The sequence below is a fragment of the Rattus norvegicus genome, chromosome 10 (assembly GCF_021556685.1).
Source record: "Rattus norvegicus strain SHRSP/BbbUtx chromosome 10, alternate assembly SHRSP_T2T, whole genome shotgun sequence".
NCBI lineage: Eukaryota > Metazoa > Chordata > Mammalia > Rodentia > Muridae > Rattus > Rattus norvegicus.
Window position 1 is genome coordinate 105,125,575 of NC_141543.1, and position 16,386 is coordinate 105,141,960.

The 16,386-nt window shown below is 49.8% G+C and overlaps 1 protein-coding gene across 2 annotated transcripts in view; it reads right to left on the bottom strand.

Annotated features, from left to right (window-relative positions):
* Positions 1-10,195: 10,195 nt before the first annotated feature.
* Sdk2 (sidekick cell adhesion molecule 2) overlaps positions 10,196-16,386 on the bottom strand; it is a 276,864-nt gene continuing 270,673 nt past the window's right edge. For both annotated transcript variants that reach the window (NM_001413325.2, XM_087573277.1), the window contains 1 exon segment: positions 10,196-14,674. In NM_001413325.2, the coding sequence (NP_001400254.1) occupies positions 14,321-14,674 (354 nt within the window). In that variant the 3' untranslated portion in view covers positions 10,196-14,320.

Below are 16,386 nucleotides of genomic sequence, written 5' to 3' on the forward strand. Positions count from 1 at the left end.
AGCAGATGCTTTTTAAAAAAAACAAAGAGGGGTTGGGGATTTAGCTCAGCGGTAGAGCGCTTGCCTAGCGAGCGCAAGGCCCTGGGTTTGGTCCCCAGCTCCGGAAAAAAAAAAGAAAGAAAGAAAGAAAGAAAGAAAGAAAGAAAGAAAGAAAGAAAGAAAGGAAAATTCCAAAAGGAAAACAAAAATCCAACGGCTCAGTCTTAAAGCAACATCACATCAGAATCCTCCTGACCACGGTTAGAGGGGATGCAAATCATCCTGGGTAAGATTAATTTGTTCGGTGACTGTCACATTGAGTATCAAACCCAAGTCTCACACGCATGCTAAGTGAACATTCTGTCACTAACGTACACCCCCAGCCTTGGGCTCTATGTGACTCAGGCTGGCTTCAAACTCACCACCACGGCCAAGGATGACCTTAAACCTCTGATCCTCCTGTCCCAGGCGCTGGGATCTCAGGCTCGCTCCGCCACGCCCAGTTTTTGAGCCCTACCTTTTTGACGGAGCAACAGCGTCAGACGCATCTGAGACGGGAGATTGCCATTTTTAGGGGCTCGAGCTGTCGCAAGCATGCCTTCCATATATGTGTTGGTTTTACTTGCTGGTATTTAAACATAAGGGAAATTTACATAACTCTGGCTCCTGAGCCTTTCGAAATCAGAAGAACCCGACTGCTGCCTCAGGCTCTCTTTCCCCCTGTCAGCAGCCATTAAGGGCTGCCCCTGTTAAGAGGCTGGAGGGTTCCCCAAATGAGCCCTTTGCTTCCTTTGCCTGCCCCTTCCGAGGCCCACTGTCACTTGTCATTGAGTCACTTCAGTGAGCCGTCATTTCCCTTATAGCTTTTCTCTCATGCAGTGCCTTGCTGCCCTGTTGGCTGGGTGTCAGAGGGTGTGTCCCCCCCCACACACAGGAAGCTCCCCGGGGCAGAACCCCGGGAACTCCTGCTATGGTGAAATCCAGGCATCCTGACCCGAACAACCTCACACCACCTTCTCCCCAAGAACCGCAGAAGGCTGCAGAAATGAGCCAGGCCTCTGATTCACACACGCCCCGGTGTCTGCAGGACTGGTCTAGGCAGGAGGGTGGGGCTGGACAAGCACAGGCAGTGGGTTGATTACAGGGGAAGGACTTGGTGGGTGTGGGAGGGTGATGGACAACAGCAGTCGGATGAGGTTATCCCGGCCCTCGGCTACCTCCTCTGCCCACCTCTCCCCCATGGCTCTAGGTCTCAGAATGACATCCGGACTAAATCTGAGGTATTTTCTCTGACCTCTCATCGTTCCCGTCCATCCAAAGCTTCTAGATTCTTCTCAGAGCTTCCCTAAATCCTTGCCTGTACAGATGCCGTGGGAGCGAACTATGATGAGGTTGTCAACGACACTAATTCTAAATGGCCCCAGGGGTCTTCCTTATCTCCACCCAACAGCTCATGGCTGAGTGTCCCAGGCCTAGGAGTCAGGGAAGGCCTGCTGTTTGGGGGTCTGCATAGGAAGCTGGGCAGTTCCCATTGCTCCCGGAGTTGAACCATCTCTAAGCTGTGCTTTGTCTGTGATGGTCTCCAGGCATTGACTATGTCTCTGGTGTCCCTAGTTCTGTCGCCCCTCAGCAGATTAGCAGGTCTGTCTTTGTCACTCTTTTTTTTTTTTTTTTTTTTTTTTTTTCCGGAGCTGGGGACCGAACCCAGGGCCTTGCGCTTCCTAGGTAAGCGCTCTACCACTGAGCTAAATCCCCAGCCCCCTGTCTTTGTCACTCTTATGTGACGTGAATTGAATGCGTGTCTGCAAGGCCCAGGGCGTCCTGGAGAACGTTATCACAATGTTCCCGTGTGTCCATGGCGGCTGGTTTCCTTCCTTTGCCTACTGCTGTACTGTTGACTTCAAGGACACGTGCTGATCTGCCCTCTTGGCAGTCGCAGGGCGGGGTGAGGGGTGATGAGGTTCCAGTCTGATGCCTGCTTCTGCCTTCCCTCCCACGGGTCAGACCTGGTGCCAGCCAAGAGGGCACAGGGTCCCACCTCCATCACAGCCAGGCATCCTGAGTTCCCCACTCAGTTTAGACTCCCCTCGGAGGACAGAAGCCCCGAGTTCTGGACCCCCAGCATCTGGGATCAGTGCTTTGCTGGTTGGTTAGCGGGTGAGTTTTTCCAGCCAAGGAAGGATGGGCTTGGTTCTCGGTGAGAGGCGGAAACAATTTAAATGGGGGAGGCAAGGGAGCGAGAGGAAGGCAAACATCCTATAATTGCCAAATTAACTCAGGACCGGCTGCAGTTTCCTACAGGTACCGTAATGTTGCCGGACGGGGAAGGTGAATGGAGGCTGAGGTCCTTGACTCTGGGATCCCATCAGCCCCTGGAGGCTTAATCAAACTCCTGTATCAACTCCAAGGGCAGCTCTTAGGTGGGGGGTCTAGGTCTGCTATGACTAATAACCACAAATGCAGTTTGTGCAATCTTCATCCATGTGGAGACCAGAAGTACAAAATCAAAGCATCTGCCAGGTCTTTTGGGGTGGTGGGGGTGCCCCTTCCAGCCTCTTGGAACCGCTAATAATTCCTGGCAAGTTTTCCATATTAGCCTATAACGGCATCAATACCACTTGGGCTCAACCTTTGTTTTTGTATGTAGTGTGTGTGCATGGATGTGCCCACACATGCATTTGTACACCTATTACATATGCATGTAGAGGCTAGAGGACACTCTTTTTTTTTAAAAAAAAGATTTATTTATTTTATTTATATGTGAGTACACTCTAGGTGTCTTCAGACACTTCAGAAGAGAACATATGGGGCTGGAGAGATGGCTCAGGGGTTAAGAGCACTGACTGCTCTTCCAGAGGTCCTGAGTTCAAATCCCAGCAACGGAGCTGGGGACCGAACCCAGGGCCTTGCGCTTCCTAGGCAAGCGCTCTACCACTGAGCTAAATCCCCAACCCGCGTTTCTCACTTTTATCTGGAGCTTGTCTGTTAGGCTAGGCTTGGCTGGCCATTGAGACCCAGGGATTGGCCTGTCTCTGATTGTAAATGCAGGTCACCGAGCCTGCCTTCTGTCTGCCTTCACGTGGCCTTCTCTCCTAGATGTGTCCCTGTGTCCTCTCCTCCTTGGGCCTGCTTTTAATTCATGACCCAACTTCTGAGGTTTCTATTAGAAGTGAATTTGGGAAAACATTGCTCTAACATACCTACCCTATCCAGGAACCATGCCAAAAAACTAGAGATCCAGTGAATGTGTATTTAATTCCAAGGTGCACTAGACAACGAGTCCACTCTGTTTCTATGTGGCCTGTGAGTTAAAAATGGCTGGTAAGTCAAGGAAAAAAGAAACCAGAATGCTATTTGGCTGCACATGAAATCATAGCTGACTCAGATTTTTACATCCACACATGAAATCTTCCCAGAACACTGCCATGCTCCTTCATTTGCATATCCTCTACGGCTGGCCAGTAGGATGCCAAGGGCTTTGACAATGTCCCCTGCTGATCTTACACCCACACAGAGTTTGGAAGTCTCACAGACATCGAGCCTTTCTCCTCTGGGTGAACAGTGTCTCAACTTTGAGCCAAACTGTTCACTGGTTAAAAGAGGGGAGCACGGTAGCACCTGGTAAGGCTTGGGTTCAAATCCTGGCTCTGATGTTTCCATAGCAGGCTCCTTACTGTGGGGGTGTGTGGGAGGTTTTCACATCCTTGGGTTCTGATGAGGATTGGCTGACACATCAGTGGAGTCTCAGGACAGGGATGTGGCAGTTGGAGTGAGCGATAGCAATGTGGAGACACCTCGTGAAATCCCACTGTTTTACTTTTGGGGATACTGAGGAAAGACTATATATGTATATATATATATCACATATGGTGGGTCAAGCATGAAACTTTCTATGGGGACATAACACCAGTAGACTTCTCTATGGGCCTGTTGGCTTTTATTTGCCCTGCCCTCCTGACTATACCTTGCCTTATTCTTTACCCAACAAGGAGTCTTTTATACATGATCTGTACCCCAGCACCCTCAAATTCTCATTGGGAATTGGATTTGTATTGTAAGGGGTTCAGACAGGAGAATGGCATGGGTGGGGAGCAGGGCAAGCCACTGGGTACTTCTCTCTCTCTCTCTCTCTCTCTCTCTCTCTCTCTCTCTCTCTCCTTTTCCCTCTCTCCCCCCTCCAGACTTTCCTGCCAAGTTCTAGAAACTTCTCTTTCCATTGGCCATAGCATAGGTGGGAATGGCTGTCCTACCCCTGTGTATGTACCTGCTGTTATTTTTCCATAACTCACCCACAGCTGAGGAGAGGAATCTTGTCCAGGGATGATCTCTGTAGTGATAACTCATTAATTTCAGGTTGCGGGCCACAGCGTTCCACCGGAGGAAGCTGTGGAGGGACTCTACTGGCCTTCTTGCTCCCAGTGGCCTGCTCAGCTCGCTTTCTTATACAACCCTGGACCACGTGCCCAGAGGTGGAACCACTCACAGTGGGTTGGGCCCTTCCACATCAATCAGCAATCAATCAAGAAAAGACCTCACAGGCTTGCCTATAGGGCAATCTGACAGAGGTGGTTCTTCGTCCAGGGTGACTCGTAGTTTGAGTCAAGCTGACAAAAAGAGAAACCAAACCGGCCTAGATCTCTCCTCAAATCTCTCCCCAGTAGAACCTCAACCGTGTGTAAATTTGCCTTGAAGCTTGCCTTGTGTACTCTGATAGGCCTGTTTGCCTCCCAAGGGTTCCTCAGCAAGACTCGTTTTTCAGACACAACACCTGGCTATGGGGATCCCTGAAGGAGAGCAGGGCACAACTTGATGTGGGGATGGTAGTAGAAATGGTGGTACCTGTCTCCATTTCCCAAAGCTGGGATTGAAGTCATCACACATCATCATGCCCAACCTTTTTACAAGGGGAATCAAACTTGGGTCTTCCTGCTTGCAAAGCAAGCATTCTTACTCACTGAGCCACCTCCCCAGCCTCCTTGTTTTGTTTTCTGAGACAAGGTCTCTCGTAGCCCAGGCTGGCCCCAAACGCACAGAAATTTGCCTATCTCTGACCTCCTGAGTGCTGGGATTGAAGAACTGTGCCACTGTGCTTGGCTTTCCAGCCAACGATCCCACCCTGAAATCTCACTGATGGTTGCTAAGGGCTCATTCAGTTCTCCTAGGTAAATGGGGGGGCTGGGCACGGTGGTGGGCACAGGCCTGTAATCCCAGCCCATGGGAGATGGAGGCAGGAGGGTCATAAGTTCCAGGCCAGCCTGGGCTCCACATGGAATCTACACAATGAGATGCCATGAAAACACTCCAAGTCCCAACATTTTCGGAAGATTGTTCTAGAATCATCCCTCTCTCCTGGCTGCCATGTTATGTTTTCCTTTTACATATAATTTCCATTCTATTTTATTTTCCCCAGATGGTTTTTCTCCTATCCTCATGAAGCCAGTTCTTTGCATGGGCTCTGGTGGAGGTCATAGAGGCTGAGGTTTGGCCTGCTGCTGTGTATTGTGATTCTGAGTTCTGTATCCCAGGGTCTAGCTGCCTCACTATGCCAGCTTTTATCGTGCAAACCTTGCTCCTAGATGTTGAGAGGTAGGTGGGGCTTCCATTTCCTGGGTTTGGGGTCTGAGGCAGAGATGAGTAGGAGAGGGTGAAGAAAAGGGGAGAAGACACCACAAGGACTGGGAGCGGCGCTGGTAGAACACAGCAAGTTCTATCTCGGGGTTATTGACAGGGAAGTAGGCAAAATAGCATAGACAGATGATATCTGCCTAGCGCTAGTGCTTTTAAGACTTATAAATGTAAATGGTTTGTGTCTTTTACTTAGGAACTGAATGATCAGAGGTGGGGTAGAAATCCCCAAATAGGGGCTGGGGATTTAGCTCAGTGGTAGAGCGCTTACCTAGGAAGCGCAAGGCCCTGGGTTCGGTCCCCAGCTCCGGAAAAAAAAGAACCAAAAAAAAAAAAAAAAAAGAAATCCCCAAATAATATTTACCGTGACACACTGGTAGCGTCTAAGTTGTGGTGGGGTTGCTTCACGAGGTTCGCCCTTGACCACCTTCTCTGAAGCGCACAGCTCACGCTTCGAGATCTGGCTTGAGCTCCAGCTCAGGAAACATGTAAACATGGAAAACTCTGGTTTTATTACCATCTCTGAGGGCAGATGCCTCTATTACACTCAAGTGAGGCAGTTCTTAATGGCCTTACCCTTGGCCGTGGTCTGGGCACAGTTGCTACAGTAAATTTGCTACCCATGGCTGTGGTCCTTTTTGGTGAGACCGTTGCTTCCTCTCTTTTTGTTCATCTTGGAGCCAAGACCGGAAAGAGGGCCTGTTATTATACTTGAAGCAAACATCCTCAGGCAGTGGGGTCTGTAAGTTATGTCTCCTGTGGGAACGGGGTTCCCAATTATATGCAAGTTAAAAATTATGCGTAGTCAAAATGACCACTCAGAAACCTCTTATCGATGTGAAAATAGGTTGTAAAGTACAGTACACGGGGACTCACAATGTGACACAGATGCCTCTTCTCTAACCCCTTCTCTCCTGACTCCTGGATTTAATGCATGCCTTAGATGCTCTTGCAAAACCTGCAGAGCTCTCTAGAGCCCGGCAGGCTGTCCATCAACCTGTCTACTCTCCCTTCCCGAATCGGGATGCTCACAAAGCATCAGTTGTTTCAAACTTGTTCCTGATGGTAAACCTGCTGATGGTTTTCACACGGTTTCATAAATGATAGTGCAAGATGTAAAGTAAGAGTGGAAACAGAATTGTCACTTCTCGGTGAACTGTGTTCCTGTTTGTAAAGGGGAACTACAAAGAAAGAAAGAAAGAAAGAAAGAAAGAAAGAAAGAAAGAAAGAAAGAAAGAAAGAAAGGAAGGAAGGAAGGAAGGAAGGAAGGAAGGAAGAAAGAAAGAAAGAAAGAAAGAAAGAAAGAAAGAAAGAAAGAAAGAAAGTAAGTCTTGTTGACTTGGTCATAGGTAGGACCTAGAGAATCCTGGGGAAAGATCATGAGAGCTAGAGGCCTGCTCTCCCAGCAACTGCTCATTTCTACAAACTGCTTTTGTGAAAGAAGTAGGAACTCAACCTTCTGACGAGAGCCATCTATTTCCAGTAATCCCCCAAAATGGCACAGAGGGAGCGGAGAGAGGCACCCACTACATGTTCTTTGGGCATTTCAGAAAATGGGCGCTCAGACCTTTGGGAATGTGTGTCTGCAAGGGTGATGTTGTAGACATCAGGGTAATAAGCAGTGTCCAGAATGGACTGCTCCATAAATGTCAGTGTGATGAAACCAGAGAGGAGGCCAGTGTCACTCAGCGTGCTGTAAATAAACCGGCGGTGGAGGCGAGGGAAGGGCCAGAGTCATGCCGAGAGATTAATGTGCAAATTGGGCATAGCAAGCACTCTAAGAGCTGAGGTCAGCCCTGAAACAGGCAAGGGAATGATCAAAGATGAAAGGAAGCCAAAGTGAAAGGCCCAGCCTGCTCCAGCCTGTGTCACCTGGAGAGCAGGCTGTGTGAGAACTTGCTGGAAGGAGCGCCTGAGTTGTTGGAGCCTGCTCCTCAGGAACTCACGGCTTAATAGAGGAGCATGAAGGAGGAGGGGGAGGAGGAGGGGAAGAGGGAGGAGGGGGAGGAGGGGAAGGAGGAGGAGGAGAGGAGGAGGAAGAGGAAGAGGAGGACGATGACGAGGAGGAAGAGGAAGATGAAGAGGAGGAAGAGGGGGAAGAGGGGAAGGAGGAGGGGGAGGGGACGGGGAGGAGGAGGGGGAGGAGGGAGAGGAGGATGAGAAGGAGGAGGAGGGGGAAGAGGGGAAGGAGGAGGGGGAAGGGACGGGGAGGAGGAGGAGGGGGAGGAGGGAGAGGAGGAGGAGGGGGAGGAGGGAGAGGAGGAGGAGGAGGTGGTGGAGGAGGAAGAGGAGAAGAAGGAGCAGGAGGAGGAGGAGCAGGAGCAGGAGCAGGAGCAGGAGCAGGAGATGGAGGAGAAGGTGGAGGAGGAGAAAGACCCAGACTTTAAGAAAAAATAGAAACTCAGGGTTGACCAAAGTGGTTAGAGCAGCTTGCTGCTAAACACACACACACACACACACACACACACACACACACACACACACACACACACGCACACTGTTTTTATGTATTTTTATTTTTAGTTTAGTTTAGTTTCTTCTTTTCTGAGGGGTTGGGATGTTGTTATGACTTTACTATGTAATCCTAGCTGACCCAGAACTTGGCTATGTAGACCAGGCTGGCCTCGAACTCATAGAGTTCTGCTTGCTTCTGCTGGGATTAAATGCATGTGCCACTGTACCCAGTTAAATAGAAACTCAAGCTGGGAGTGCCTATAATCCAGGCACGTGGGAGACTGAGGCAGGAGAATTGCTATGAGGTTCAGGGTAGGCTGTATTACACACTGAATTCTGGGCCAGCCTGGGCTACAGAGTGAGACCTTGTTTTAAATAAACAAATAAGCAAAGCATAGTATGTCTCTGTAATCTCAACACGCAGGAGCTGAAGCCCAAGGACGGCTTTGAGGTCAAGGCCATCCGGGAATACAGACTCAAGAAGTAAAAGGCCGGTGGAGAGATGGTCCAGTGGTCAGCAGCACTGGCTGCTTTTCCCGAGGACTCAGCTTGGATTATTTACACCCTCACGGCAGGGCACAACCATCTGTAACTGCAGTTCCAGGGGGTCCAACACCCTCTTTAGGCCTCCAAGGGCATTGCACGGACATCGTGCAAGGTGACATGTAGGCAAAGAACACAGGTACACATAAAACTAGATAAATATTTTAAAAACCACTTTAAAAAGAAACAAAAGGAAGAAGAGTGAGAGGAGGAGGAAAGTAAAGGAGAAAAAGCAGAAAGGGGAACACGCTAATGCTGCCTTGTAAGTGTGATTTATGCAAAATAGATGAGATTTATGCGAAGAGACGATCGGGTCGTAGAGAACTGCCAACTTGCAGAAATCGAATAATGTCATGGCTCAATACCAACAGATTTGTGAATGAATTTCCATTTGTGCATTTTAAGTAAAATGAATGTATTTAATCTACATATAGATTTATTTTTCTTTTCCTTTTTGAGACAAGCTCTCACTACGTAGCCCTGGCTGGCCTTGAACTCACTCTATAGACCGTGCTGATCTTGAAATCATAGAGATTTACCCGCCTCTGCCTCCCAAGTGCTGCTAAATGAATTTTGATCAATCCAACAGCCTATAATCCAAGCATTTGGGATGCTGAGGCAGGAGGACTGTTGTGATTTCCAGGCCAGTCTGGGAAGTAAGACTGTGGGAAAATAAAAAAGGTTAAAAAGTAAATAAAACGCCCAACCAAGAGTCCCACCGCAACCATTACAAACAACCTTGATAGGACTTAGGCACTAGATTTGTAAGGCTTAAAAATTAGCAAGGAGCTGCCTTACCGGACTCTGGAGTGTGCGCCTCCAGGGTCAAACGGTTTTCATGAGACGAATCCTGGTTCTGCCCCGTCTGCTTTTGGAGAGCAAGCTTCTCCGTCCTGGGCTGTCACACTCAGGGCTTAGTCAGGTTCTGAATATCAAGTGATCATCTAACCCCGTGGAGTGTGGTATCAGTGTGTCACCTCTTACTGTCATTATTATTATAGGTTTATTTTAAATTTCATTTATTAGTGTTTGTGTGTGTGAGTGCGTGTGTGTGCATGTGTGTATGTGTGTGCTCATGAGTGCGTGTGCATGTGTGTGTGTGAGTGTGTGCGTGTGTGTGTGTGTGTGTGTGTGTACACAGGCAACCGTGGGGGTCAGAAAAGGGAGTTGGATCCCCTAGAACTGGAATTACAGGCAGTTGTGGGCAGCCCAATGATGTGAGTGCTGGGAACTGAACTCTGGTTCTCTTAACAACCAAAGCCTCTCTCCCATCCCATGCTACCGCCATTACTGACCATTATCAGATGTCAGAGGAGCTCTGATCCCCCAAACTTAAAACAACACTTTCTTCTTCTTCTTCTGGTCCTAAGGATCGAACTCAGAGCTCTGCATGTCAGGCTGAAGTCCTACCGCAGAGCTCTGCTCAGCCTCAAGCAGGAACTTTTGGTTTAAAGGTATAGACACCACGTGCTGCTGAACCAAGAGGGCAGATGAGTCCTGCCCATGGCTAGTTCTGCACAATCCCCACATGGCTAGAAATAGGAACATATGTTTGAGGAACAGGATTTGTACTGAGGAAAAGAATGGCTGCTGCTTCAGAATTCCAAAAAAAAATTTATTTATAAAATACTGACGGTTTGACAGGACACGGGGCTCTCGCGGTATATATTTCAAATCAATTTTCTTTCTTACCCTTTGTTTAAAAAATAAACTTGCTAACAAGCTATGTGACATATAGATATATATTTTTTTCTTACAGACACCTGCCATAATGAATACTCTCCCTATAATTTTTCATTATAGCTTTTAAATCAAAAAAATAAAGATTTGTACCGAGTTTTGTTCGGGGAGTCTATAATGGGTGGAGGAAGGTAACACACTTAAATGCTTTGGACTTGTTTTTATGGAGACAGAAAGGAGGGGGTTGTCCCAAGGGGGTGGGGCACCTGTGCTCGAGGTGTTGGTTAGGGTGGGTGTCCCTGTATGGGACCACAGAGGCACTCCGGAGCTGGTGGTGGCTATCTGTGGGTCCCCTCTTTCTCCCCGTTGATGGCCCAGCTGGCTGGCTGCACACTGTGGCACCTTCACTGTGCGCCACTCGAGAAGGCGAGGGGAGCCCCTGCCTAGGGCAGCCTACTGTGAGGCTCTGGCACCTTTAGAAATGCTGCCCAGGACAGGCATGGGCAACAATGACAGAAGGCCTCAAGAAGCGAGGGCTGGCAAGGCAGCCCAGCTGTGTCCTTGTTCCCTCTGACTCATGGCAGTATGAGGTTTGGGGTGGAGAGGGCAAAGGAGAGGCAGCGTGGGTTTGTAAACTCCCTGCAGCTCTCTGGAGGAAGATGCTTCTGGAACCCAGAGCAGCTATTTGGTTAGTCTCGTCGATCTGGGTGCAGCGCCTGCAAGAATGCGGGAGGCGCTGCCAGGAGAGGAGAGAGCGGCCCCAGCATGCTGTGTGTGGGCTCCTGGATACCGGGCAGGTTTCCTCAGGGCACAGAGAGGCAACAGCAAGAGGGCTAGGCGTGTCCTTCCGTGAACCCGTTTCCCATAGAGTCACAAGACAATTGCCCTGGCCTCCACGGCTCGGGAAATCGAAAGCTTCCCCTGACCCAGGGTGGGTGCCCGCCATACTCGGGCTGTCTGGGTGGAGTTCTTGGGATCCTCCAGTGCCCAGCAGAAATGTAAACATAGGCCAAGAGATGTCATTAAACAACATAGAGTTCCACAGCTGGAGACCTACTGGGTGTCCAGCCGTGGCTGGGGCTGTGTAGGCAACAATCTCCCCCCACTCCTCCCGCAGGCAGGTAGTGCCTAAGTGGAGGGCTCTCACCCTAGGCTCATCCTAGGAGTTGTAGCTTGTAATGTGCTCAGCTGCTTGGGTAATAAATAGGTCCCACTGATACCCCAAGTGCAAGTGACCCAGGCTATCCATGCCTCGTGGGGAGGAGAGACAGCCAAGGGGCCATCAGAGGGCATGATGAGAGCCACTTTGTTAACACACATAAGATGTATGTTCTGTGCATATCTTTATATGCTTGTACGTAAGCACAAGTTTGCTAGTGTTCAGCGAGGGTACCAATGAGCACGCGGAAGGGGGAGGGAGATCTCAGTGCACGAGGTGATTCATTAAAGGCAAAGGAAAATTGGCCTCCTGTGCGACACCACACACACACACACACACACACACACACACAAATGATTTTTTTTTTAACCATTCCCACTTCCTCTTTAAAGCTCCCTCACTGGGCTGGGCTGGGCTGGGCTGGGCTGGGCTGGGCTGGGCTGGGCTGGGCTAATAATTCCCTAATGTAAACTCGGAACATCCTTAAATGGTTAAAGCCTCCGAAGACAGGAAAAAAAAAAAAAGAAAGATGAAGTTGTTTTAAACAGACACGAGGGACGGACAGTGAGTGTGGCAGTGTGAGCTCATGTAGCCTCTGCAAATGTGGGGCTCTGGAGAAGCCAGATGCCACGAGGGTTGGCGTCCAGCTGACTGAAGTTCGAGGTAACCCTGGGGACCCGTATCCCTGGAGGGGCAAGGTCTCAACCATTTGTTGTCCTTTGGGGGACAAAGCTGTGCTTCCTGGTTTAGGAGCCTTCCCTTCTTGCCTAAGAGAAGTCACTGTGAAAAGCCACTGTTCACATGCAGTATTTGGGTCACCTGCCTGCTGACCTGGCTTCCCACAGTTCCTCACTCACATATCCCAGGGGTCAGGTGTGTAGGGAGGAGCCCACGCAGTACTCAAGTGTGTTCATTATTCAGGCTTTGACTCTGGCTTTTCTGCCCAGTGAGAATTAGGAGTGACTAGAGATGGCTGAGAACAGCTATAGGCTCTCCACTCGGGCCTCTCGACAAGGCCAGCCGTAACTGTAGACTCCCAGCAAGTCTGGTCCTTTATTAAATTGGACATGACCCAGTGAAGCCTCTGAAGGAGGCAGTCACGCATTCCCAGCAGTAGGCTGAGCCTTTGGCTGGATGATATCCCCAAGGGCCTAAGCCAATCCAGGACATCGGAAAACCTCCTTCCCAAGTCCTTGTGTTGGAAGGCCAAAGCTGATGAGAAGTTGCCCCCATGGCTTTTTACAGAACATTCCTGGGAGTAACAGTTTTCCCTCCCATCAGCTATTCTTGTTCCTTGATCCTGTCTGACCCGCCTCTCCTGGCTGGGCTGACCACGCATCTCAACTTCTGTGTGTAGTTTGGACAAAGCTTCCTGCTGACCCTTCTTTGGTCCTTCCCAGCTCTGCCGTCACTCAGCCCAGCCTGGGAGATGTAAGGGGGAGTTGAAGTGACCTTTTGTGGGGAAGTGGACCGTGAAAGGTAGCCTGGTCCTTGGTTGAGCTAAGGCCCAGAGACCGGTGCGTCAGACTGTGCTTTCCCACCCCAGGGCGGTGTCTCGGGGCTTCCCTACAGCCCAGCACCCGCCCGGCGATGGCGTGGTGTAAGCGCAGTCAGCCTCCCCGAGCAACCACGCCCTGTGGTGGAGCGGATGCCGGACCCTCAACTCTACAACCTTCGATTCTTTATAAAGCGTCAGGACCAGGGATTGGACCGCCGGTCTGGGCACCTGTGTATTGTGGGTAGAGACGGACCGGGGCTACACAGATCTTAAAGAGAGAATGTTGTTGAGCAAACGCATGGGCTAGCAGGAAGGTATACATTCAGAGGAAAGTGGTAATCTGAACATACAACCTTCCTCCTGCGAGGCGAGGTGGGCTGAGCCTCTTCTCCGAGGCACCGCCCCCAACCCGTTTCCTTTCTCTTAGCGTTGAGCATGTAGAACAGATTGAAACAGTCAAGGCTTTATCCTTGCATCTCTGACTTCCTGCAGGACATCTCCCTGAAGCATCCCCTAGCGTGGAGCCAGCACCTTGGGTCTCCATTCCCCAGATATCACCTCTCCTAATCTGCATTCAGGGAAGTGAATCCAAGCAACAGGAGGCTCAGTTATATGGGTGTGGAAAGGATTCTTTCTCTGCCAGCCCTTAGGCCCTCTTCCTTGAATTCACCAAAAAAAAAAAAAAAAAAAAAAAAAGTTTTTGCAGGAACAAGGAAGTTGCTAAGTGGATTCTTACCATTTGATTTTTCCTTATTTTTTCCCCCCAAAATAAGCCAAATGCTTGCTGGAGAAGTTGAACAAGGGCCCTGAGCCCTTGGCGGGTGCTGGGGGAGAGGGGGCTTGGGAGGGCGGGGTGACAAGGCCATGGGACACCTGCCAGGAAGAACCAGAGACAGCAGGCAGACTTCACCTCGGGGTGCACCCATCCTTTTTGCAGAGGAGCAAGGATAGCAAGCCCAGAGATCTAGCACGAGTGTGAGGGGTGCAGCTGTCTACATCTCTAGAAGCTTCCGATCCTTTAACCCCGCCTGCCTTATGGCTCCCTCTCTCCAGGGCCCCAAGCCCCTCTGTCCTCCGCAGAAGTGAGACTATGTAGTCTCCAGCCCTCCACACTGCAAAACAGACCCCAAGGGTGAGGAGCCGTTGCCGGTCACATGTATCCAAGTCCTCCTGTGGGTTTCTTCTCCTTCCGCCGTCCTCCACCGGGCTTTGGTAGCCCTGGAATCTCTGGAAAAATAAACGTGGGAGGTGAAAAGTTGAGTCGATGACTTGGTGGGGTTTTCTTGTGTGTTTTCTGGCAGGAGTTTTTGGGAAGTGACAAAGGAGGATTTTGGTGTCTTTTCTTCTTTTTTTTTTCCCCCATTCTTTCTCCTCTTTTGATGTCAAACGAAGGATGAGAACCCAGCTATGGGTGCCCGGGAGCCGGGGGCGAGGCTGCTGGGGGGACGGTAGAGGGTGCTCTGCTGACTCGGGGGATTTGGGGGGTTTTGGGGCGTTGGAGTCCGGCTGGCCTTGGGCCGGAAAAGGCTGCCTTGCTGGGTGCTGTTGCTGTTGGGGACAGTGACGTGGTCAGGTTCGCCGGAATCGCTCTCTGTGTAGCTGTAAGCCTGGGCCCGAGAGATGCCTTTCTGTTGGCGCCGCCAAGAGTTGTAATATGTGGGGTCACTGATGTAATGGTTGACGAAGGAGTGGGCTTTCTGGGTGTTCGTGTCCACTTCGTACTCGCTGTCACTCCCCTAGGAGGAGAGAAACAGCGGTGTTAGTGAGGCCAGGGCTCAAAGGCACAGAACATTTTGGCTCTGTTCTCTCTTCTGCCTCTTCAGGACTTAATCTCAACCTTTCACTACCACAGTATCTGTCTAGGCTCCGCCCCACAGTTACCTGGCAACGCCAGGTGTGCCTGACCCACTATAAAAGGGGCTGGGGCTGCTTATTCCCTCTGCTCTCTTGCTCTTGCCTTCTTGCTCCGGCCCTGACCTCTCGCCCCTTCCCATTCCCTTCCTCACTTTCTCTCCACATGCTCATGGCCGGCCTCTGCTCCTCCCCCCCCCTCTCTCTCTGTCTCTCTGTCTCTCCTCCCCCCAACCCCAGCACCTACCTTCTCAATTCCCCCACGCCCTGACTAAACTCTATTCTATACTATACTGTCATGTGTGGCTGGTCCCTCAGGGGGAAGGGATGCTTCAGCATGGGTCCAACGGAGGCACCCACTTCCCCTATACCCGACTACACCTCTACCAAACATATTCCTTCCCTCTTTATCTTTTTATAAACACGAGAGTGTCCCTTTACTTCCCCTTCCCTCTTTCTTCAGGGAGAGCCAGTATGAGAGAAGGACCATGTGTTGTCACAGCAGGATGGCAGTCTTTTTCTCTTTGTGGTACTATGGCTTCACTCATGCTAGGCAAGTGTTCTACTACTGAGCTACTCTGTACCCCACTTTCTAGTTTTTTCCATTTGGAGACAGGGTTTCCCTAGGCTGGCCTTAAACTCACTACTGCTTAGCCTCCTGATAGGTAGGATTTCAGAGCTATACTACTGAGCCAGACCTACACACTCAAATTCTAACCTTTACTCCTTCCGGTTGAAATGCAATTCACTTAACATAAAGCCAACCATTTTAAAGTGAGCAGCTCAGCACTGTTCAGTCTGTGTGTGACACTGTGAGTCATCAGGTCTACCCAGCTCCAAGTACACCCTGAAGGGCTGCACATTACATACTTTCTGCTTAGCGTCTTCTTTTTGTTGGTTGGTTTTTGAGATAAGAGCTCGTTCTTTGGCCCTAGATGGCCTATAACATACATACTATAACATACTATACAGCCCAGGCTGTTCTCAAGTGTGTGATAACCCTCATGCTTCAGCCTCCTGAGTTCTTGGAATTACAGATGCCATGCTATCTGGGTCTAGTGTCTTTGACTTAGCACATTGATTTGAGGACAGTTTGCATTTCTGATCCTTGACTATCCCTGACAAGATGCTATCTAAAAAAAAGTTATTTTTTCTTTTTTTCTTTCTTTTTTTTTTTTTTTTAGAATATATTAATCAGGTTTATTGGGAAGCTGGTCCTGGACAAGTTCAGTGGCCCCTAAGAACGGAGGACGACAGAAGAGTCGCCAAAGGGGAAGGGGAAATGGGGAGAGAGAAAGAAAGGGCAGGCATACAGAGAGAAAATAGAGGAGGACAAGAAGAAGAGGAAGTGGTAGTAAAGGAGAGGGGGGGAGAGAGAGAGAGAGAGAGGGAGAGAGGGAGAGAGAGGGAGAGAGAGTGTGAGAGCGCAAGCACCCAAAATGTCTGGATTATATAGGGAAGTTATTTTTTTTTCTTTAGATTTATTTAATGTGTATGGATGTTTTGCTTGTATGTATGGCTGTGTACTGTGTGTGTATCTGGTCTCTAGAGGTTAAAAGAGGGCAGTGGACCCTAGAAATTGGAGTTATAGACAGTT